The following is a 24,875-nucleotide window of genomic DNA, read 5'->3' on the forward strand; positions in this document are numbered from 1 at the left end:
ATTTGCCTCGTGCAGAGCAGGGATGCCGGTGATGAAAGCCTGTCCTAGACCCATCTCTGGTGTGGAAGTGCCCAGGCCTGGCACGAGTCTTGGCTAGGAGAATGGTGGGGACAAGCTGTGTTGTGCGTGCAGTGGTTTTATCTAATCCGTTGTTCCGTTACAGTCAGCACCCATGACTGCTGGATCGGCTGTACCACGGCAGTGTTGTGTCGCGCTGTGGCTGTCAGGACACCATTTTGCCTGAAAGGCTTTCTCATCCCAGATGGCATCGCTGTACTTTGCAAGCACATGGTTTATACAAGTTTCTGCTGCAGGAAAAAGCTACGGTGTGGCCAGGTAAGGAATGCTGTCTTTACGATCTCTGATGCATGGCATACAGCCTTCTGCGGTCTTGCTAAGTTCTGTCTAAGTGTATGGCTTCAACATTGCGTTTTATTAGCCCCATCCCTTCTCTGCAGACAGAATGTTTCTTTCATGCGCCTTGTGTGTTTTGTCAGGGTGACAGTCGAACATCTATTGATTCAGTGGGCTTTGAATCTCATCGTAAGGTTTCAAGTGGGTTACAGCAAGCACGGTTCCACCATGGCTCCCAACTCACCACCCAGAGTTTGCAGGCCAAGTAGGAAGGGAAAACTCAAAACGTGAGTAGTCACGTCTCCCATGCCAGGTCCCAGTTCAGCAAGTCATGGCAATGGAAGCACTGCTTCTATCAGGGACCTCCATGAGCACTTCAAATAAAACCACAGGGCTGCTTAAAAAGCTGGAGGCCAGAGTCCATATAAAGAGAACGCTGTTCCTATTGTACTTCTCACCTTAGTACTGGTGCTAAAACAGTGGCTGTTAAAATGGGTGCAGGGCCATTACTGGGACTGCACTGCTTTAAAAGACCCGAACTGCTCCAAGACTTGTTAGGTCTTAAAAAAATAAAACAACTCCTCAATCAAGAAGACAACTTGATCACTTAAAACTTTGGGGTTTTTTTCCAGTTTTTATTGAGTGAAAATGTCAAACCTTGCATCAGTCATGCAAAAAAAAAAATCAAATAAATAAAACACATATATTAAATTTCTAATAGCACTAAATTCAAGTGGAAAAATATTCAGTTCTTAATAACGCAGGTGCTGAAGAGACCAGATTCAAGTAAATCAGAGCACACCATCCTGTTTAGGGTGTTTTTTTTTTCACTTTCTGCATTTTTGTCTCAAAACCTATATATATATCTATATATCTATATATATGTATATACATATAGATATATACACACACACATATATATGTGCATACATATTATTTTTATATTTATATATATACACATACATATTTATAAAACATTAAAAAGAGCATTGGTGGTTCAAGCATTTATTTCCCCCCCTCCCCCACGGAAAGAAAAAAAAAACAACAACAAAACAAAAAAAATTACACATTTAAAATTCAAAATGAGCTAGCAATGGCTTATAGTCCTAGTGTGCAATATGGATATTACAAAAGGCTAGAATCCTCCCTCTTTGTCTTTTTTTTTCATTTTTGTTTTTTAAAGTTTTTTTTTTTTGCTACATTGGAAAATTTTTTTTTAATTTTTTTTTTTTCTTTACAAAATTCCTTCCACGCAGACTTTAATCCAGTTGAGTTTGTGGCTAGAATGAACAATCTAGTCAATAGTTTTTATTTTAGTTCATTTTTTTGCTCTTCAGCAGTGAATGGTAGCAGAATCAGGAGGGTCCATCTCAAGGTTTATTTTGTTTGGTTTTTATCTTGTTTTGGACAGAATAGTTCCATTTCCTCTCTCCTCTTTCCCCCTCCTCATACAGTTAGCTGAATCTCTCTCTCCGCATTCTTTTAAGCACATATTTCAATAGTATTGTATTAACACTCCTACTGATATGATACCGTGAAGTGAAAAAAAAACACCTCGCTGTAATAGGGATCTCTGTGTTGTTGAGGCCTTTGTTCAGAAAAGCCCTTAAGCACAGGCTTAAATCTGTGCCCGTTCAGAACGCATCTGCTTAAGAGTTTTGCTGAATGCAAGCCTTAACATGGCAGAATAAAAAGACAGGTTTAACTTTCTTGACTTGTTGTTGTTGTTGTTGCAAATAGAGACATAGATTTACAGAAACAAGACTTGGAGAAGGTTGAGGGAGACACGCTCTGGGGCTAGGGCCAGGGTGGCCCTGTCTGGAAGGGCAGAGTGGCCCTTGTCCTCTGAGGATGACTGACCATCTGTGGGGTCAGGCCCTGCACGGGCGTCACATTCAGCAGTAGCCTCTTAGGAAACAAATCTCATTCCCTGTGCCAGCTCCCAGAAAAGAGGTGACCGAAGTCTGGGAGAAAGGCTGAGATGTTAGGGAGAAGGAGGGTGCCTGGGGGGAGAAAATGGTGTGCATAGATAAACACAGGCCCTTCCGGCACGCTTAGCCACACGAGAAGGACATGTGAAACAGGGCCCCGTTCCTGCGCCTGTCCTGGTGCAGTTGCACTGGCTGCACCTGCCTAAAGCTGCCTCCCGGGATGATCTCTTGTGTCCAGTGCCAGCCAAAGTGGGCCAGCGTTAGCAGGGCCACTGGCAGATCTTTTACCCCCTTTTCTCCACACGCTTCTGCTTTCTCCCACTGTTGTGCAGCGATTCAGCCAGTGGAGTCTGGTGAGATATGAAAGGGGAGAGGTAAAGCCACTACGTCCCGGTGCAGGTTCCCAGCTCCTCACAGCAGGGAACCAGCCTGTCTATCCCAAATGGAAAGAAGTGGCCCGGGTGAGCCCCCTGCCACTGAAACCAGACCCCCCCTCGCCTTCAGGGTCAACAATGCTCATAGGCAGGTTCCAGGTAAACCTCGAGGATGTTGTACTGAAGGCAGTACGTTCCATCCTGCTCCCACAAAAGTCACCGATACACATCATGTTGATTTCAGTGGTACAAAATAAACACATCTCTTTTTGCAAGATGTGGCTTGTGTTACATCCAAGGATTCCTCTTGGAGCCCATCACCATCCTATCTAAGTAGCTGAATATGGGAAAAATGTACAAGTATAGAACCTGCAGCAAATGCCATTAAAGTAAAATCTTTTTTGCCCCATCCCATTTCTAGAAATTCCAGGGCCTCGTTCCCTCACTCTGCCCCAGGAACATGAGCTTCATTATCTCCAAGAATTGAGCTGTGCTAGAAAACACATGGTTGAGGGCAGGGGATATACCAAACAAAACAAAAACAAACAAAAAAAATAAAACCCTATAAAAATAAAAGCCACACAAATAGCTGATAGAGGAAAAGAACTCCAAAGAATTAAATATACTACAAACTAGTAATAACAATATTTCATTTGTTTTGTTTTCATTTGTTTCATTTCTACAAAATTCAAGTTAGAATTCGGAATCGTGCAGCTCCGGTCAGTGCTAGGAGTGTGAAGTCAGCCTCAAACCGTAGCATTAAGGCCCCCCTCCCCTGCCACCCTCTACAAACAAACACTACATTGAAGAAAAAAAAAAAAAGAGAGAAAAAAAATTGCACACAATTAACCATATCTAAGGGCTATCCAGAAGGCAGGTGACCCCCCCTCATCCCCCTGGCATTGGTGGTTTCTCTTTTGTTCTATATATAGTAATAACCTTTACAGGAAAAATACTGTACAACTTTTTTTTTTTTTTTGCCTTTCCTTTTGAAACATTATCTGAACATTCTGTCCCTACATTTACACAGCGGAGCTGCTTGTTTATAAATCAGACCTGATCTGCACCAGTTCCTTAGGGAAATAATTAAAAAAAAAAAAAAAAGCAACCTAAACTTGAGGCCTTTATCTGTTAAGGGTGAAAACAAATGATGGGGATCCCTTGGAGCTGAAGTGCTCACGGAGTTGGGGGCGGGGAGGGGGTGCCTGCATGATGTTAGAAAAAATAATTAGTTTTTTTTTAAAAAAAAAAAAAAAACAAAACGACAAACTTCAGACACAAGGAACCTTTTGCTAGGCTGGTATACTTACAAACTGGCACTGAAATAACTATTATCAGAATTAATTCATACGGCTAGTCCTTCTGGAGCCCAGGTGTGTGTAGACAAGCCCTCTCTTTCAGACTCAGGCGAGGATTTGGGGTCAAACAGCTCCTGTCTCACCTGTCAGAGTCCGGGCCAGTATCCTGTAGTGTGTGTTCCCAGACTGGGCAAGGAAAAGAGAGCAGGGAAGAGCTTGTAACCAGGGGAAAGCCCAAGCTTCTGGAGGTGGCAGGTCTCAACACAGTATAGTTGCATTTGCGTATGCGGTGCCCAAGCTATTAGCCCTACTTGGCAAAATTTCTCAGCGTGGACCCAGAAATGCACTAATTCTTAGCTGGACTACATCCTGGCCTCAGCGAGCATCTCCCCCATCTTTGAGTTCTCTGTGCTGCGTAGCCTGCAGCAGCCTCATGTTTCGTAGCTGCAAAAACCACGACCAGGCCAACAGCTACACAGGTGCTGCAGAACAGCGTAGTCCCCCCTCCCGCCCCAGTGCTGAGCAAAAGAGACCCCCCAGTCCAAGCAGGACATCCTGCAGTGCGATCCTGAATGTTTCCCTGCCTTCTCCTCCCTCTTCAGTGGTGCCTTCACCCTCTCCCAGAAGTCACCACAGAGCCGTATCGGTCCATGCAGAAAGACAGACCTGCCCATCTGCAGTGAAAGGCTGGGGACGAGGGCTTGGGGACCGGGGACATACCTGTCATCGTACGACTGCTTGGGTCAGAGAGCAAGTAGTATTTTCAAGGCTGCTTTAATGGCTAGGACGCTCTTCTGTGAGCACGGTGCTCCTTGTGCTGCACCGTGGGACAGAGTGTCAGCTCACAACCTCCTGAGATGGGGATACTGAAGCACCACAAAAACGCCTCACCCTCAACAGAGAGGAAGCACCTGGGAGTTGGGATGAGATGGAACTGGATGGGAGATTAACCCCAGTCCTCCAGTGTGACACACCCTTTAACTGCCTGCTGTGTTCTTCCCAAGTTACTTCAGCTAAATCCCTACAGGCAGAACAGCAGGGATGAGGAGAGGTGTCCTACCGAGAAAGTGTAGACTGAGAAAGTTTTACAATATAAATATCATTCAAAATTATTATCATTAATAGTAAAAAGGATCTGGAAGAACAGAGGAGTGTCCCATTCCCACCCCTGCTCATTCATTAATGCGTCCTCATTTATGTGACAATAAATACCCACTCCCACCCTTGCTGTCTGATGCCATTCATTTAATGCTGGAGAAAGAAGGGGGGAGGGGTGGAGAGAGAGAGCGCGCACCCCTCACCCCCTCCTTCCCACTGGCAAAAGCTGAGCTAGTTGTCTTTGTGACACCAATTCCTTGAACTTTATATATGTGTGTGTGTGTGTACATTATATATATATAGAGAGAGAGACACACACACAAATATATATTTCTAAAATTCATTACCTGTTGTTCCCACCCACCCCCCTCCAAGAAGTGGAGATTATTATTAATATCGTACAACTGAAAACATGGAAAAATAAAACCCAGAAAGAAAAATGGGGGGATAGAGCCCCACCCATAACAAAGGGTCCCTAGATGGGCACAGGCCCCACGCACCATGCAAGGAGCAAGGAAAAGCAGCTGGTACCCTCAAGGTTCATGTCCGTATAAAAGGGTATTTTTTGCTGCATCCTGTCCCCGTGTTCTGTGATCTGCAGAATGAAGCGATGCAGCACCAGTCCTGCTGCGAACCTGTCTCTCTTATGGGGCCTGTGGGAGGAGCATGGGTTTCCTTCCTTCCTCTCTCTCTCTTGTGTGTGTGTGGCACGGAGTTTGCTTTTCACTTGCTGTCCCAATCTTTGTTCTTGCCTCATATGGGGTCCTCTTAGTAATTCTGTGTAAGAGCAAAACCAAACCACTGCCGCTGTTGTCTCAAAGATTAAGGAGAAGCTGCTGGAGCAATGGTAGAGGCTGGGGCAGCAGCTGGAGCTGGAGCAGGAGTTGGGGCTGGAGTAAGGGCCGGCTCGCCCTGTGGCCTGGAAGCATCGCCATGGTCTGTGGAAGAAGCAGCCTCCTCTGGTTCTCCATCTTCTTTAGCGGCCAGGCCCTCAGGGTCAGGCAGCGATTCTTCAGAATCTGTGTTCAGGTCTTCTTCTTCATCCTCCTCCTCCTCATCATCATCATCCTCTTCCTCTTCATCATCATCCTCTTCTTCGTTCATCTCCTCCTCGTCGTCCTCTTCATCCTCTTGGGAAGAGTCATCCTCATCCTCCACATCACCAGAGCCAGATGCTGCCGCCCCCCTCTCCTGAGGTGCGGTCCCGGCTCTGCTCGGTGATGGACCTTCAGTGACTTCTGACTGCTTCTTGCTGAGGTCCAGGGAATCATTGAGGCCCACGCCAGCCGCATTCTGCAGGAAGAAGAGGGAGCTGTTGTTGTCAGTGCTGAGATTGAGGGAACTGTCCAGGTTGATGGAAGAGTTCTGGATGTCATACTCGAGAGTGGAGTGGGCAAGGCCCTCCGGGCCAGGAGAGATGGCAGGAAGCTCCCCTCGCTCCTGCTTCTCGTGTTTGCGCTTGTGCGAGTCCATCTGTGACATGCCCACCACTGTGTGTTTGCAGCCAGGGTAGGTGCAATGGAAGTGGGAGCACTTGAGTTTGTACTTGCAGTCAGGCACCTCGCAGTCCACGCTTGAGCTGAACTGGCAGAAGCCAGCAGCACTGATGACGTCCTGCTTGCCGTGGTGCTTACGGTGGGCTGTCACCTTAGTGCTGTCAGTGCAGCGGAAGCCACAACGCAGACAGTGGAAGTGTGTGCTATTGCCAGAGAACTGACAGTCTGGGAAGTTGCAACTCAGCGAAGACTTGAAGCGTTTGAAATCATCCAATACCAGGTTGTCAACACGATCATGATGCTGGGCGTGCTTATACATGTGGGTACGGCCACAGAACTTGTAGCCACAATTCTCCCGCGTGCAGTGGTAGTGGGTAACCTTGAGAGAGAATTGGCAGCTGGAGTCCTTGCAGTCTTCGTAGAGGTCATAGCGCCGAAATCCCTCCAGCATCATCCCTTCATCCAGCATCTTGCGTGAGGATGCAGTCTTGCGGCGCTTGCCAAACGGGGACATGTCTTCAATAATCCAGAAACGCTTTTTGGCCCCCGAGGCAGTTGGCATAGTGATGGTATTCCCTGAGGAGACAAAGCGAAGAGTGGTGTTGCTGACAGTCAGGTCTCGCTTCATCCCCTCACCATCCTGGCAAGCTCTGTATTTGCCAAGACACAATGCTGCAACTGTTCCCACCCAGCAGCTCATCCCTCACGCTCTAAGTAAGCCTGGACTGTGGGCTGGCTGATCCCTGCTGCTCATCGCTTTCGCAGTTTTCAGCGTATCCAGCCTTGCCTTTAATTGCTGCTCTGGTATACATGATATTGTCCAAATGCTAACTGCTACTGCTCTGTTTGCCTACTCTTGCAGTTTCTCCTGCTGCTTAGTTAACCTCTGGTCCCATTTTTCTCAAATCAGACTTTAATACAGAGGAACTGGCTTGTTCCAATCCAAGGACTGAGGTGTTTTACTGTAGTTCTCTGGGGTTAAAGTGGTAAAAGAGTTTAAACATGCTAAAAACTGGTACATGTATGCTGTTTTCCCCAATCCAGGCTCTTTTAATACACTACAATTGCCAAGGGCGGGCAGGAAGTGAAGGAAGATCCCATGCGTGATTAAAACTGCAAGGGGGGGAATTTATAGAAATAGGATGGACTTTGGCCAGGAGACTGCAACATCCCTCACTCTAATGAGCCTACATATTACGATGAGTGCACTTAGAAAGACAGATGGACAGATGTTCAATGGGGCTAATTCTCATCATCACTAGCCAGTGGACTCTGAGAGAAAACACCAGTTCTACAGCTTTCCCTTGGGTCTCAAAAATCACATGATGCCCCTAGTAAATAAAGAGCCCTCATCTATCTTCCACTTCCATTCACAGGGCCAGCGTAACTGGCTAGTGCTCACGTCCCCTAGGATCAAGCTGACATCAAGGACTCGACCTCATTATATCTATTAACTTCTTTTTCTTCTCTGCTTGCTATTTCCAGAATCAAACGACCATCTCCAGTATCAACATGCAGCACAGATGAGGTTGTAGGCAAGAATTCCTCACCAGGTGCAGAATTGTGAGTGTAATTGGAAATTATAGCTTGCAACTAAAACATACTTTTTTTTTTTTTTTTTTTTGCTTCTCTTGATGCTGAAACTGCCATCCTTTTAAAAAGAGGCATGATTTGTGACATGCAGTCCCTGGGGCCTGAGAATCCAGAGCAGCTTGCATCCTTGTCTAGAAGACTGAAGAAACAGTCATCTCTTTGACTGTTGCAGAATTATTTTTTTTCTGGCAGGTATTAAAAGCGATGAGTGCTATTTTTGCCATACATGTCCCTTCAAATGACAACCTTTTAAGAGAACGTGGTGATTGTTGAAGGAAGCCTCCAGAAGTCAAACTGGCACTGCACCGAAAGATGCAAGTCCATGGAAATGGTAGCAGCAACCTCATCTCCTGCATCATTCACAGGGTTGCAGGAGAAGCAAAGAACAAAAGATTTTTCCACACCCATTCGTTACGTGGCACTTTTGCTGCAAATAAGGACACCAGCTTGGGGCACGCATGGTGAGACCATCTTAGTGACATGTAGCTGGTGGAAACTACATGTTAAGGCTAATTTAACCAGCTACCAATGGAGGAGTAACTTTCTGTCCCTATAGATTTTAAATTAGCGAGCTCTAAGCAATAGACTCTGTGACCAATTACTCTCTGCTCCCCCTCAAACATCTGTTATTGTAAAATCTCTTTCTCCACTTCCAGGCGAGTAGTCTAAGTGCATAGTTGCCTGGACAAATCACTGCTATTCAGATCAACTCCTTACTCCTTCTTTTAAAAAAATTACAGCCAAACCATCAAGTCCTTTATCATTAGTTAGAATACTCATCTCGTCTGCCTGCGGACAGGAATACAGGATAAGCCATTTTAGGGGAAAGACTCTGGATGGGAAATTTGGAAAATAACTAGAATTTAAACTTTACCTGTTTTAAACTCAGTGTATCTGCCCAGCTTTCTCAACAGTTCAAACAGATGTGCTTAGAACTTTAGTTAAACCAATTTTCTTTTCTCATACAGGCAAAGTTTGAGAGCACGGGTATGAAGAAGAGACGATAACCTGGTACGCTCTCCTCCTTAAGCCTCTAGACAACGTTCAGTCCCCAGCACCCAATTGAAGGTTACAAGCCTCAACCGATTTAATCCCAAGCAAATCTCGATGGTAAGTGCATGCCATAAACTTGTCTTTTCAACTACTAATAATGTAAACATTCATGAAACTATACAAAGGTAAAAAGAAAAGAAATGTAAAAATATATCATTAGAGGAAAGCACAGCACAAGGTTAAGATGTTTCAGGTTGCATGCAAGTAAGTTTAAAAAAAAAGAAAGCAGCAAAAATACAGTTTCTTGTGAATTTTGTTCACTGAAATACACTCCTCTGGACAGGGCAAGGATCCTTCTCCTGCCAAGTCCCACGAGAAAAACCTGTGAACTTCCAAGTGGAGTTGGTCCTCCAGCCATACTCCCAACCATTTACCTTGGATTTGCACATTACTAAAACTGGCAGGAAGAATGACTGGGACATTTGTAGGCTGCCAGAATCCTCTTAAGTGTGAACTTTAAGCACAAATACGCCTTTAATTAAGTAGAAAAGAGCTGGCAGTTGGGAAAAGAAGCCAAAACTGAGACACACCCTAAAAAGCATTCCCAGCTGGAATGAGAATCTCCAGCCTGAGACATCTCTGATCTTAGTCACACATGGGAAACATGGCAGCTTAAAACTAAAAATCTAGATGTATTTTATGCAGCTGTAAGAGCAGATGTAAATAACAGTGAGTGTGAGAAACAGCCTGAGCTGTCTGATGATGTCACCGTGGTGTCAGACTGTACTTCACTCTGGTGCTCGGGAAAGCAGCCCTCAGGTTTTTTTTATGGCTTCATATATGGATAGGAAGCAGTGAAGCTTACAAGATCTATAAAAATATGGGAACTGGGTACCTTGTCAGACATTTACCTGCTGGGATGTGGGCAGCAGACTATGGTAGGCACTGGGTTGGGTGGCCTGGAAGATTGGAACAAGAATTCCAAGTCCCATTAATGCTACATGAGCAAAAGTTTGCTTTGTGGCCACCCTGCTGTTATCAAGAGGCTGAAAGTACATTTAAACTATGGATTTTGTTAGATTTGGAATTCCATAGTTTGGAATTGGTGGAAATTGCTCTCAGGTATCTAGATGTCCCTCAGTGATTTGCTGTGGTTTTGGTTACCCTTCTTAGCTGTGGTTACTGTGTCAGCAGACAAAAGGAGTAGGCATGGACGGGCCCTTGGATACAGTTAAGACACAGAGTGACGTATGCTTTTGTACTGACCCAAAGGTGCAGAGAAAAAAAGGTGGGCAGGGTGAGTAGGGAAGGAGATGGGCACAGGACACTAAGAGAGAAAGCAAAGAAGTGTTACCTGCTGCGTCCTGAACTAAGGGAACGTCACTTTTTACTGGAGTTGGAGTGGCAATGATGGGCGAAAACCCAGTGGTGCTGGCGGCAGGCATGACAATGCCTCTGCTGGATCCAAGAGTGGCACTGAGCAGAGAGTATGACAGACAAGATGGAGAGAAAAGATAGGGGAGGGTGGGAAGGGGAGACCTAAGCAGGGCTTGTGAGAAAGATGGAGGCAGAGATGGTGGCTGAGGTTGTGGTGCATTGTGGGTGGCATCATCAGCAGCAGCGGTAGCAGTAGGAGGAACCAGGCAGCCTGGAGAATGTGGAGAGAAAAAAAAGCAGAAAAAAAAAAAGGAAAAAAAAAACAAAACAACAAACCCAAACCAAAATAAAAACAAAACAAAACAAAAAACAAAAGAACTGAAATGAGAACCCAAGAGCAGAAGCAATATGATGAAAATGGAAAATACATTCACAAATGTATGAAACAGAACTGTAACAGAGAAGAAACAGAAGGTGAGGAACTGACAGCATCAGGAAGAGAAGGGTTGTCTCTGCAGAATGTATGGTGGCTTTAGTGGCGTGGGGGAAGAGCCACAGGCTTTCATGCAGAAATTCCTGCTCGTTTGGTCCTTGTTCATCTGTATAGTGCCAGCTTGTACCAGCTCATAGCTGTAAGGGTGGTCTTACGCTGTGGGTGGGTGGAGTTGCTCACTACCTGGACAGCAGTGGGGGGCCGTGTCCTAGGAAGTGTGACTGGGCCAGACGGTGTCCTGACAAAGAAGAGAGTGCCAGGAACCACTGTCCCACCAGAACTCTCTGGAGGAGCTTTAATGCCATGGGGCAACCACTGTCATAACCCAGCAGTGTTCATACAACATATGGTTAGATGTGTGATATGATAACCTTCATCTAACTGGTGTAGCAAAGAAAAGTAGGAACAAGTGTACAAAATTAAAGCAAACTCAGTGAGGCAGCCTATCTAGAGTGTAACACTTCAACCTGGGAAGGACAGCTGAGAGATCCCTGGATCACCACTAGATGATAACAGAATTCATAAAAGATATCTGACTACTGAAAAGATAACCCTGTAATACAGGGCAGGGGGAGATGGCTGCACATTATCCTGGCAAACAGGAAACAATGGCAGAAACTTACTTCCAAAAAGAGGGGATGATGGTGGTTTCCTCTGTGCAACGCTGCACAAAGTGAAATAAGAGTCTTTGCATGAGGATTGGAGCTTGGTGAGCTGCTTTTATATGTTGATTTCTCAAGATGTGGTAGGTTTTTTTCCCCTGTGTATATAATATTTGTTATTGGTTTTTCTGTACCTCGACAGTATAGGAAAGTGCCTGACTTCAGATGCTGCACGAGGAAATACAAAAGGATATCAGGGGAAATGCCGAGTACAGAACAGGCCCACAACCTACTTTTTTTTTTTTTTTTTAAATCGGTTATTAAAATAGATCCAACTCCAAGACACAGGATAAAAACCTCTCTTCAGGGGAGGAAAAAAGATACACTGTTAGTTCATGGATGCTTGAGATGCACATTTTGATGGATCTCTTCTCACAAATGGTGAAGGGAACTAGGTTAGTATGAGGCACTATTGTGAAGCTGGTACAGTTTATGCTTTAAGGTGCAGTTGTCCTTTGGCCCCTTTTCATGAGTTTATCTCCCAAGAGAGCAGGCAACTGATGATCCATTTCACACACCCTCCCTTCTCTCTTACCTGCTGATGTACTTTCATTGCCCACTGGAGTGCTGGAGCAGCTGCGGTCCATATTGGAAGATTCAGAGGAGATACCCCCAGGGCTACAGCCAGTGTAATCCATGTACTCATCTGTTTCAGTGTCCATCATGCTTGGGGGTCCCTGAAAGGAAGCTGGGGTTCCTGATGAGGCTGGGCTGGGTGCCATGCTGCCAACCTGGGGGAGATTTTCGCTTCTTGGAGTGTGGCCAATAACCTGCAGCAAGAAAACAGGACGGGGACTTTCACACCAAAAGCAAGATGCCAAGACCAAAACCATCTGTCTGCACATTTATTTCTCACTGCCACAGTTCAGGAGGGATAGCTGGAACATGCTCGTGAGTGGAAGCCATGGCACTGTGGCTAGGAGCGTGAATCTTCCTTCACTGGGAGCTCAGAGCACTAAACTTGGCACATGTATCCTGGTATGTGAGTTGTGATGCGTTCAGAGGCTGGGAGTGTTAATCTTGGCACCAGGATCCTGGTGTGTGGATTCTGATGCATTCAAAAACAGGAGGTGTTAATCTTGGCATTACTACCTTACCGTGTAGGTCCTGCTGCATTTAGAGACTGGAAATACAACTACTGACATGACTGTCTTGGACGCTGCATGCTGAGACATTGCAACAGGGGAGCAGAGACTGAAACCAGTGACGTGCCTGTAGGCTGTGTTCACACACAGCTGCTGTGGCCTGGCCTGGCCTGGCCTTCTGGAGAGTTACGTGGGTAGGTATCCAGAAGCAACGTATATCCAAACATCACTAAGTGCCTACTGAGGACTAAGGAACGGGGAAACTGGAGTTAGTACATTTAAATGCAGAAAGGCAGTGGCAGTACAGCAATCTGGTTAGCTCCGCCATGTGCCCTGATTTGTGGTTTCATCCTTGTTTTGTTGTTTGTTGGACTGCTCGATGGGCTGAGCACAGCAATAGGGTAAGACAGCACTGTATGTTCCGGCCACGATTACCACTTCTCCAGTGCTGAAGTGACATAGGATTGCCAGAGAAAGGAGATGGAGGTCAAAACTAGCATTTTCTGCTCAGCATGTACTAAAATTCTTAGGGCTAGACTCAGCATGTACTGCTGAGTACTGCACACAAATCTGTTAAATTTCCTAAGTTTGATTCTTGTACCTAAGTTTTTCATGTTCAGAACAAAAACTACCACAGCAGTAACACCGGTTCCTTGACATCTGTGAAACCATTCAATCCAACAGCAGTTGAACAATTAACTTATTGACCGTACTTAATAACTAATAGGGACCTCCCATTCCCATGTTGTGGAGTGAAACAGCGTTCCCATCTTGCTTCTACAGAATGGCCCCTTTTGTTTTTCATATACGAGATGTCCTTAGGGTCAGATCACTTAAATAAAGCTAGCTTGTTTCATCTCCCAAGTCAACGGAAGTTAAAGCAACCAGGGAATACGAAGAACAAGCAGGAGGTTGCAGGACTGCTGCCATTCTGAGCAGCAGCTCAGTGCTGCTGTTGAAACTCTTCAATTTATTCACGAGACAGGCAAACCTCAGATGTCAGTTGCTCTCAGTTATGCGTTAGAAAAGAAGCAACTGCATCGCTCTGCTACTTCCTGAGAGAGGACAAAGGGTGCCCCAAACTAACTCCAAATCAATAAGGGAAGGGAAATTTCGAGACCGGTAGTTCTCCCATCCTAGGTGGAAGGAGCAAATAATTCTTTAAGCGCAACAGGAAATGTTGCTTTAACCAGCATGTTCAATTCTTCCACATCCTAAGCACTTTAATTTTAACAAGCCAATTGGTGTATATTGAGAAAGCAGGGAGTGCCAGTTGTAAAGATGAGTATTTTAGTGTTATCTTTCTCAATTTTTTTCTCCATAATTCACACGGAAAAGCCGTTTGCACTAAGTAATGCTCTGATGTCTATGCTTCGTCATCTTTCCTCATATTGTCGAAGTCCAAGTAGGTAAAGCTAGCGTGGGTGAACTCATATATCCCAGCTGCATCCCCCAATGCAGACATACATCCTTAACAGTTTGGGTGTGAGTGTCTTGGCACTAAAGTAGTTCTGCAGCAAGCAACCAAAGGCACCAACACTACATGTGGATCTACAACTTAAATAACCAGTGAGTCACCTGAGTAGGAACACGATCAAAGTTCTTCCCCAGCATCCTTCTCATGTGCTTTCTGGCGTGGGATGTCATTTGGTGCTTGAGCAGGAAGGAGAACTGGCAGCCCTCTCGAATGCAATGGAAGTGGCTGTTCACCTGGTTGTATTTGCAACCTAAAGACACAAAATCATTGCATGTAGTACATGAAAGGTACCAAGAGGGGAAGGGACTGTAGGGAAGATGATCGGGAGACAGGACAAGGCTGCTGCTACGTGGATTTCTGGTGGATTGAAGATTATCAGTCTTCAATTGGGTTCTATCCCAATTGAATTCTATCCCAATCTATCCCTAGACTATCAATCTGCAAGATCATGGGTTCTTCAGCAACAGTCCTGAATGAAAAAAAAACATAATCTTTTGATCTTTTGCCTGCTGAGCAACTGCAAGAGTGGATTACAGTGTACATAGACTTAAGAAGTGAGCTTGAGCTGCAGACTAGTCCCATCCCTCTTTGTTGTGTTATAAAGAAAGGAATATTACCATTACATCTAATAGTCCCTAACGCTGTCCAGTCTTAGCTAGTGCCTTTTCCTTTAAAAAGAGAACAAACCTAAGACATTTAACTGTATCACAGAAGTTACAACTAAAAATACACACTCACAAGTAGGTTAGAAATGAAAGGTTTGTCTTCTGTTTTTTCCTTTAACTGTGTTCTCAGAAAAGTAGTCTCTTAAAAGCTGTAGCTCTGCACAGTGTATGCTCTCTGGTCAGATAGAAATGAGCCAGGAGGTGTTTATTGCCACTCCAAATTTGTTGTGTAATAGGGGCAGCTACTAAACAAGCAATTTATGTGGGTTCTGGCATACAGCACTTGACACATTTTGCTCCTCATGGGTAGTGCCATGCATGCTGGGACATCTCATTAACAGACAATCCTGAACAGCTACATTCTATAGCTGATAAATAATGGCTTGTTGCAATTAAAGCACAGCTATATCAATAATCAGGTTCTGTCTGTTCTCTATCATCCCTTGTCCATACCCTCACACACACAGATACAGACCGGCTCAGTTATACTCATCTATCTACATCCATCCACCTTTACTTACACACCTACGTATTTTTCATATCTCTTTCTCTCTCCCTCCCCACCCATACACACATGTATGTATTTATACATGCACAAACATACATATAAAAATCTATCGTGTGTGTGCATTTGTTCAGAAACAGTCACAGCCCTTAAAGCAGGCCAGTGCTTTCTGCACCTGTTATATACGCATACACAACGTAAAAAGCACAGAGAAGTAGACATGCATTTACATGTTGGTGTAACCATATACACCTACACCAACACATCCAGCTACACCATCCCATCGTGCTGCCTGCAAATGCAGAGCGCTGGTTAAATGTATGTTTATTGCATGGCAAGCCCAACCTATAGGCATACGTACATATTGCTGGATGCATGTACCACATCACTCCCAAAAATAAACACTGCTGACACATGCGCAGCCTGTAGATGCCTCGCTGCCAAACAGCTCCCGAATCACCCCAGCCCATCTTTAGCTCACAGATAGCGTTTTATGTGCACGCCAAGTTTATGTTTGTTTAGGTATCGCACTCCCCCACAGCTCCACCTCATTTGCCCTCCCCATCACGTTGTGCTGTTCTTTGGGATGGAGAACAAACAGTGCTGGCGGGACCGAAACAGTATCAGCAAAGGGCAGGTGAAGGCTCGCCTGTTGCCAGGGCATCCGTGTAGGCTGGGTGTCATATATCATTGTCCTGCTTTGTCTAGCCCCTGCTATCACCTGAAACACCTAACGCTGAGTAAATAACAGCAACTGCTGAATCTACTGACATGTGTAAATGAGACCTAGGTAAGTACTGGCTGTGGCGTGTTGACACTCATTACCCTGGTTACCCCAAACAAGCTACCATTTGGGTACAAATTCTTCATGTATTCAAACCTGAAAATAAGTTTGGTTCTGGTTATTGCGGCTGTTTCCCTGCAATAGGAGAGAACAGCACCCGGGAGTGTTATTGTGAACCCTGTTTTGTTTCAGCCTTTATTCCCACCAGAAGCAATAGGGAAGACTGGGTCTGTGATACTGGTAAGCCAACACGCAACTATGAGGGTTAAGTGAATCCCAGGCAGTTCAGGATAGAGCTATGCTGGAGCGATCCTTAGGGATTCCCCCCAGTTCAGAGCCCTGGCTCTCAGCTCTAGATACCTCCCTGGGAAAGCAGTCTTCTTTCTGTGCTTGTTTTACCAGCTTTATACTAGAGGCATTAGATTTAATAAGCACAGCAGTGCTGCTAACAGTTGTGCCAGTGGGCAAGCCCCAGTCGGAGGCTGTGCCCCATCTCAGGTGTTTCCTTAGGCCGGGCGCTGGTGGGAGGCTGGCACAAAGACACAGTGCTGTATTCCCTGCTGCTCACAAGTGCTGTGGAGAATGGCTTTGGAGGAGAAGGGAGTAGGTCACTGAATGCTCCATACTGCTATCTCCGGTTATTTGTCCTTTGGCTTTCATTATGCTGCACTGGCAATGGCTAAAAAAAAAAGTTTCATTTGAAGCTGCCTGGAATCAGGCAAAGCAGCAACTTCCTTGACGCAGGAAGACTTTTGCACAAGACGCTCATGAGAGCAGGCGCTTCCCCTATGCTTTTTTTCACTCCAGGTGCACTTACAGCACCCTTGAACTCCACCCAAGACAAGCAGTAGGCCCAAAAAAGTACAAAAAAAAACAAACAAAGAAACTGGCCTTGACAATTAGATAAAAAGGAAAAACAAAGGGGAAGCTATATCTCCAAACAAATATATATATATATAAATATGTATATATAAAATCCTCTATATTACAGTTTCTATCCATTTAACTTGCGTCTATTTGTGAAAACATGCTTCAACTCAGGCAGATCAGCAACTGCTTTCTGTTTGGTTCCATTTCTTGTTTAGTCCTTTAATGACCAAACATCTTAAGCGTAACTCGCGGCTCTAACCCATGGCATTCTTCACCTGGACATGGGACAGACCACATGAGAAAGGTGATGGGGGAAAGAGAAGAAAACTCACCTAGTCTGCCACACTCCTCTCGCTTGGTAAAATACTTGAAGCCATTGGCTGCCCTTCTCTCTGCCTTCTCGTGTTTTTTCACGTGCCAGGGCAGCTTGGTGGTGATGTTAGTCACAAAGTAGCAGCCAGGACGAAGACAGTGGTAGTGCCCTCGCATCCTGAATTCACAGTGCTAGAGAGGAGCAAACAGGGAGGTCGCTTTAAGCATATCTAAAACAAGTGCGCTCGCATCTGCCTGCTACTAATGCTGTCCCTCTGAGACAATCGAGAGAGAGGCCTGAGCTGATAGTGTAGATTGCATCCATTTTATCTTCCACAAGCTCCAGTGCAAACTTGTCCCCTGTCGTGGATTTTGTATGGCTGTCAGGTATTCTGTATTGCACTATTCTACGTTGAAATATCCCAAACTAACTCGTGGCTTTCCCTGGTATTCATCATAGATTTTTATTTTATTTCATCTTGTGTCTCTTAGATCACGCTAGTTGCCTTGTGCACTTCACCCAAGTCAAAGAAACATAAAAGCAGTGAGATTTTCAATTTGATTAAAGAAAACATTTTGCTAGGACACTAATGAAGACTATTCCATGGTTCTGCAGTTAGACCAGGAACGAAACACTCGGCTTCACTTCCTGTTGGGTATCGACTTGCTCTTTCCTATTTTTCATCTCCCGCGCGCACACTCGGGCTGGAACACTGCTTTGGAATTGCTCTTACCTGGTTCGGACAGAGACACTGCAGTGAATAGTAAGCAAACTGGTCTCGCACATTCACCAAATTATTGTTGGGGTTGATGTGGTCCAGGCAGTGGGATTCTGCTTTGCCAGAGGTTTTGCACACATACTTGCAGTTCCCAAAGAGACAGTGGAAGTGAAATTTGTTGGCGTACTTGCAGTCCGTTGCCAGGCAGGGATCGCTGGAATACATCCAAAACCCAATCATCACCTTCACTCATTTCACACATTTGTTTCTTTGCCAAAATTTAATTCAAGGGGAGCCCATCTGAAGCCTCTGTTCCAAACATGGCCTACGTATTTCCCATAGCCACCTTCCTCTTTCGTAAAACTGATGCTGGCAACACTACTGTGATTCCACCAAGCTAGTGTGCTTTCTTGATTAAGATTATTAAAATACAGCAATGCATGCTGGGGTCTGTAGTCTTCCAACTTAAAGCTCTCTCAAGATCTGGGTGGACGCTGTTTCTCCCTTTCTGCCTGTACTTATCTCAATGGATTCACACAGTGTCTCCCATCTTGACTTTGTGTAACCGGAATGAAACTCTTAGGCACGCACACTGCAGGCTGCCAGGGCTTCCCCTCATTAGACAGAATCAGCAGTGGCCTATTTAATCAGCTAAATGGTTTGGTACCTTACTCCCCTCACCCATTCCATGGATTTCTGGCTGCATGAACAGAGGTCAGATCGGAGGTAGCTGAACATTGATCTCTTGGATCCCAAGCACTGTACCCAACAGTACCTACTCAGACACGTGAAACAGAATTATTACAATTCTTTGAAAGCAGACAAATGACCGTCAATATAGGACCCAGAGACTGATACTCCACCAGCCTGAATAACTAAGGTGTAATGCCTGAGGTGATCCTGGCCTCCCATGTCCTGCCGTAAACCACATAACTTCTGTGCCTCTTTCTCTCTGTGTAACAGAAATAACACCATCATCACAGCAACACTGTGAAACTTCTTTAACGTTTTAAAAGAAATTCAGCAAGGTACGTTACCTTCTGCCAGACACCTCCCTTGTGAATTGCATTGTAAACTAACACTACAAAACCAGAGGCACAGAATTTAAGGAGACTCATTACACTTGTACAGAAGTTCAGCCAGGACAGCAAAACTCTGACAAATCTGAAGTGAGAGAGAATTGTTCCCTATTCCTTGAGCAGCTGAGACACCCATTCCTGGTAAGGCAGAGTCCAAGCACTTTTGTCCCCTCTACCATCTGACCCTCCAGCCTTCTTCACTGAAAAGAAATAAGTAACGAAGCTGTATTACACCGAGTTACTGATGGCATGCCTAGGAAAAGGCCACAAAGCTCACTGGGGACAAATCCAGGAGAAATCCAGCAAGGTTCCTGATCAGCAATCTGTAAACACCTACTCTTGGTTAGTTCTGTGTACTTTGCTGCAGTTAACGCCTCACCTTTGCATGACTGAGCAACTCAGCGGCCCACTGATTTTTTGCTCAACTCCAGAAACTCATGGTAAGTCTCAGACTTGCAGCAAGATCTGGAGGTGGGCTTGTCAGGTGTCATGCTGAAAACTTTAAGATGCTATGCTTCCTCTGTAGCCTTCAGTGTCAAAAATATCGCAAACACGCATGTATTTCTGTCCACCTCTCATGAGGTATAAAAAAGGCTTCAGCGATATGTCAGCACGTTTATTTCTCCTCTCAACTTGTACTTAAAAGTGCTCCTAAATGTACTCAAAAATCCTGTTTTTTTTCCTAGGAAAACTGAAGCTATTTTCTAGACTTTATAGAAATAAACTTTCCATGAGATAAAGCCTGGAGTACTTTCTAGATAGAAGGGCTCTCAATGGGTGAATACAGATATAATACTTCAGCTCTGAGGAGCAGTAAAGAGGGGATTGCAAGGCTGGGGAGGACATAAGGAGACAAGCATCATCTACAACTTACTTCTCCTGGAACTGGAGAAATCCGGGTTTGACCTGAGGCTTGGCATTCTCCAGGGAAGTTGTTGCCAAGGGTGAAGTTGCCAGGTTAGGCACTGATGCTGGGATCTGAGGCATCTGGGGTATGGTTGAAGCCAGCTGCTTCCAAGCTAGCAGTGTGGGGGCAGAGGGCACAGTAGCTGGACTTGGAGTGGGCACGTCGAGGGCAGGAGCACTTGCCATGGTGACAGAAGTAGCAGACGGTGATGAAGGGGCCAGTGAAGCCTTATTCTCAGTAGCAGTTGAGAAGGGAGACTCAGAGTTACTTTTCACAGTTCCACCCTCAGTTCGGAAGTGAAAACTGCAAAAAGACAATGTAATTCAGACATAAATTCTTGACCACTGCAATAACTGGATTAAACATAAACAAGAATGTGGCAGGAGTCTGCAAACAAATTAGTTGAGGTTAAATCCTAAAAGGGGCTCTGTCAACTTTGTGGAAAGATTTAAGGGCCTCCTAGACTGTCTGTGAAGAAAATGGAATTCATTAAGAGGGGTGGAGACAGAGAGGTGCAAAAACGTGTTGAAATCAGAGAGATGCAAGAATCCCACCCCTTCTTTGCTAGTTCCCTCACTGTAACAGTGGGAGCATATCGGAAATTCATTCTTCACCCAAGAGTCATCTAGAGTTCTGAGCATGCTATAGAGTCTCTGTAACATAGGCCATATTATCTAGCCTGCAGTTCTGGCTACCAAACTCTGGGCTGTCTGCTGCTTTCCAAAATTATGTGAAACGACAAAGGGTTTACAATATAGACCATGGCAAGGTGCGAAGAGGGGCTGTTGGGCCGGACAGTTTGACTGCTTCATTTCAAGATCCTTACCCACATGAAAGGTGAACCTCTTTAAAACAAAACCATATAAACTAAGGGCTAGGGAAAACTTGTTACAAGAGATTTGTCATGACAAGACAAAGAACAATAAAATGTTTTCTGTACTGCACTGATGGGGAGCTGTCTACTCCAGAAAATGTCTGTGTCCTGTGACAATGGTTGGGTTTAACAGGATCTTCTCCCTCTCGTATTTTCTTATTTCTTTGTATAGTGTATTTGTGTGCTGTGAGAAATATGGGTCTCCTCGAACATACAGGCTGTCAAGTAGGCTATGGAAAAAACACAAACGTCCAGTTCTCAGCCTTGCCAACACTGTGAGAAACTTTTTCACAAGTTGAGTGTGTTTATTGTGAAACAAAATTAAAGAGTACATAGTGCTCTGCAAAAATTTTATCTGAGCACAGAGGACTGCCTATGTTCCTGCTCTTGCACAGAGTTCCTCAGTAAGGTCTCTCCTGTCCTGCAGCATGCATGTTGTGGCGGGCTCCCGAGGTCCCCCAGACCCGCGCTCCCCGACTCACTTGGCGTGTTTGATGGCTCCATCCAGGGTGCTGAAGAGGGCACCGCACTCCTCCACCACGCAGTGGAAATGCACCTTGTGGAGAAAGTCGCACTGTGCGTCACAGAAATCCTTGGTACCAAACCTGGCCAAAGCAGACAAACAGGCATCTTATGGAAGGCCCCAGAAGAGACGCAGCGTGGGAACAGACATATTTTCTTTGGTTTTCAGTTCTACTATTCTAATGTCACTGTCCCTGCTGCACAAACAGCACTGCTGGCATTGTTGCTTGATTATTGCCTGCTATATAGATCTGAACATGCAGAACAAAAATCCAATTTCTCTCCAACTGAACTTGACGGAGAAACTCCCATTCACTTTTAGTGTAAGCAAAATACAGAACCACTCTGAAACAAAAGATGAAAATCACTAGTGCTCTTAAGCAACTATGTACAAATCCAAGGCTCTGAGGAGTGATCAAAGGTTAGAAAATTAAGGGAAATACAGACCAAGAGGACACTGCTAAAACATTACAGGTCTTCTGGGTTTTTTTATTGTTTCAATCTACTGGGAGTAGCATAAGGGAAGAAACAACAGTGGTTCAAGGGAATCTAGATCCAAAATCTGCCCGCTCCCCACCTTGAAACAACAGGGTATCCCATAGATGGGAGAGACGAAGTATCGCCTATATAGCAGTTACAGCCTAGTACGCATACATACTGAAAAGCACAATCCCTGAAGTACAGAAGAAACAATGCTGCAATACAAAAACCAGAGGAAAAGCCATCATCTAAGAGATGCCTCTTGTCATCTCGGAGGAAATGGTCAAGAGGGCAAAGCCAACCAAGCAGGGTTTCACTGCTCATCCACTGCTGAGATTCTCTGGACTTAATAAGAGTAGCACAAATACATGTGATTTCTGGAAACTCCAGAATCACAGGGAATCGAGAAATCAAGTGAAAAACACTGGCAGGAAGGATCTGAAACTTAACAGGGGAATCTTGCATAATTAAGATACAACAAACTACAGTTGCTCTGATGAGCAGGAAAGCAAGAAACAAACAGCAGCCTGTGTGGTCCCAGGAGGGAACTCTTGGCAATTCGAGGGTAAAGGAAAAAAAACTTGTACTGAAGAAGGAAGGTCCGTGGATACAGAATACGTGCAGTCAGTTAAGGCTTGCAGGGAGAGGACGAAGGAAAGAATGGTGCGGTAAGAGGTAAGAAACCAAGTTACTGCAAGATAAGGGGCTCTTCTATCAGGGACAAGAGGTATTGTACTTACAAAGGAGGTCCAATAAAAACGGGAGGTGATGAGTCAAAAATGGCTGCCCTCTTATAAAATTTGATTTGGATAGGAAAACTAAAGACAAAGCAGACAATTAGGGATAAAATGAAGACCTTCTAGAAGAGCAGATAAAGGGACTGACTGGAAAATATAAATATACACAAATCAGCCAGTCTGGATGATGTATGTCCTGAAGTGCAATGGAAATCAACTCACAAACTGCATTACTGTTTGCTATTTTTTAAGACATAGAGAAGAGGGAGGTACCAGGAAATTGGCAAAAAATAAAAATAATAATAATAAAAAAAAATCTAGGTACTGATTCTTTCAGGGAAAAAAAAGACAAGCGATCTTTGGCAATTATCATACCTCTAGTCTTAACTTCTCCTTCCAGTAAAGTAATGGAACAAATATTAAGAGGGAGGAGAAAATCATTAAACATCTAGAGGATAAAGGAACCATGAGCAATAAACAGCATCAGGATTATAAAGAATAAATCTTGCCAGACAAATTTAATTGCTTTTTTTGATAGAATTACAAAATTAGTGGATGAAGGGATGCAATATATTTGGATTTTAGTAAAGCATTTTGATACAGTCTCGCATATGCTTAGAATTAATTCAAATTGGCCTGGATGTGAATGCTACCTCATGGATTGAAAACTGGCTGAAGGACCGTAAACAAAGGCTAATGACAAACAGCAACATATTGAGCTGGGAGGAGGTATCCTGTGAATGCCGCAAGGATGACTTTGGTTAGGTCTGAGCTTATTTAATATCTTCATTAGGAATGTAGGAGAAGGAGTAAACAGTGTGTTAATGAAATTCACAGAAGATACTAAACTGGGAGGAGTTGGCAACACCAGTGCAGGAGGAGAAAAATAACACCGGGAGGCCTTGCAAGAGAAGGGAGCAGGTTCAGAATATGAGAGTCGCTATTTGGAAATACACAGCTAATACATCTGGATGTGGGGGCTGTTTTTATACATAGGGGAACTTGTGAGAGCAGTGTTAAAAGCAATCCTGTGTAACAGCGGATGGCAAACATGATCCATGTGCATTATGCAGTATAGATGCAAACAAGGTAGCACAATTGTGAGCTGCGTGTACGGGGGCAGGAAGCTCCTTATGTCTGGAGTGGTGATACAGGAACGGCAGCCCAATTCTGCACCCATTCAGGGAAAAGCAAGAACGACAACTGCAACAACACGATCAGCCGGCTGAGGGGACTAATTTACAAAGTCAGATTAAAGGAAGTAAATAAGCTTGGTTAAATGGTATGCTAAAAGTCTGTGACTATCTGAAGGGGGTGAACTCCAACTACAAGAGAGGAATTATCTGTGGTGGTTCATCCAGGAGAACTGCAACAAAATTACAAAAAGGGAAATTCAGGCAGTATACCATGAAAAAAATCGTGACAGTGAAACATGTTAGGTGGTAGAATAATGCTCCCAGAGACAAGAAAATAGCCACGCTGTTTGGCATAATTAAAACTAGGCTGGACAAAATGCAAATAGACTGCAGGGAAGGATGTCACACTGGCCAGGGGCAGATGGACTAGAAGACTTTCTAATCTTCACCACTGAAGTCTGTGATTTACGAAGTGTCCACAGGCATTTGTAGGCAACGATCTGTGTCAGAGCACAAACCCGTATGTGTCTGCCTGGGTGTATCTGTGAATGCTCAAAGCGTGTGTCTGTCTGGGCATGTATGTGCACGTGTCTGTGTGTGGGTGAGTTTTGTATCCATTCCACTTTCCTTTCGAGCCTCCTTGTCTACAATAAAACCAGCAGAATCCCAGTTCCCGTACCCCTTATACTCCTGATTCTTTTTGGTGGCCTGCTCCTATGACAAGAGCAAATGCCACAGTAAGCATTTTAAGGCTTCTGTGATCTGTGGGTAGTAGCTAAAAATGGTCCCACAGAAGACCAGTGCTAAGAGCAAGCTGCCGTGGGTCCCCTGCGTTTGCAGACTGGGGCCATAAAGAGGAGCCTAAGATGAAGTCCAGGCTAACAATACCATGTGCAGATCTGTGCTTGTAGCTGGCTCTCAAGATCCCTTTGCAAAATAATTCTATATGGACAGGTATTTCTTAATGGACATCAACAGCTATCGCAGGCATCTGGAACCGAGGACTAAATGCACTCCAGAAGGTGATCAGCACATCACAGACCTCTGCATTCAA

The 24,875-nt window shown here is 44.7% G+C and overlaps 1 protein-coding gene across 9 annotated transcripts in view; it reads right to left on the minus strand.

Annotated features, from left to right (window-relative positions):
* Window positions 1–3,906: 3,906 nt before the first annotated feature.
* CASZ1 (castor zinc finger 1) overlaps window positions 3,907–24,875 on the minus strand; it is a 292,054-nt gene continuing 271,085 nt past the window's right edge. For 8 of the 9 annotated variants that reach the window (XM_074560818.1, XM_074560822.1, XM_074560817.1 and 5 more), the window contains 8 exons: window positions 21,429–21,551; window positions 20,040–20,375; window positions 18,102–18,300; window positions 17,388–17,559; window positions 14,333–14,481; window positions 12,205–12,439; window positions 10,492–10,785; window positions 3,907–7,127 (listed from right to left, as the gene is read on the minus strand). In XM_074560818.1, coding sequence (XP_074416919.1) covers window positions 5,878–7,127; window positions 10,492–10,785; window positions 12,205–12,439; window positions 14,333–14,481; window positions 17,388–17,559; window positions 18,102–18,300; window positions 20,040–20,375; window positions 21,429–21,551 — 2,758 coding nt within the window. In that variant the 3' untranslated portion in view covers window positions 3,907–5,877. The remainder of the gene's footprint in view (window positions 7,128–10,491; window positions 10,786–12,204; window positions 12,440–14,332; window positions 14,482–17,387; window positions 17,560–18,101; window positions 18,301–20,039; window positions 20,376–21,428; window positions 21,552–24,875) is intronic. The other variant, XM_074560823.1, reaches the window with a different exon arrangement.

This window comes from Larus michahellis, chromosome 16 (genome assembly GCF_964199755.1).
Source record: "Larus michahellis chromosome 16, bLarMic1.1, whole genome shotgun sequence".
NCBI lineage: Eukaryota > Metazoa > Chordata > Aves > Charadriiformes > Laridae > Larus > Larus michahellis.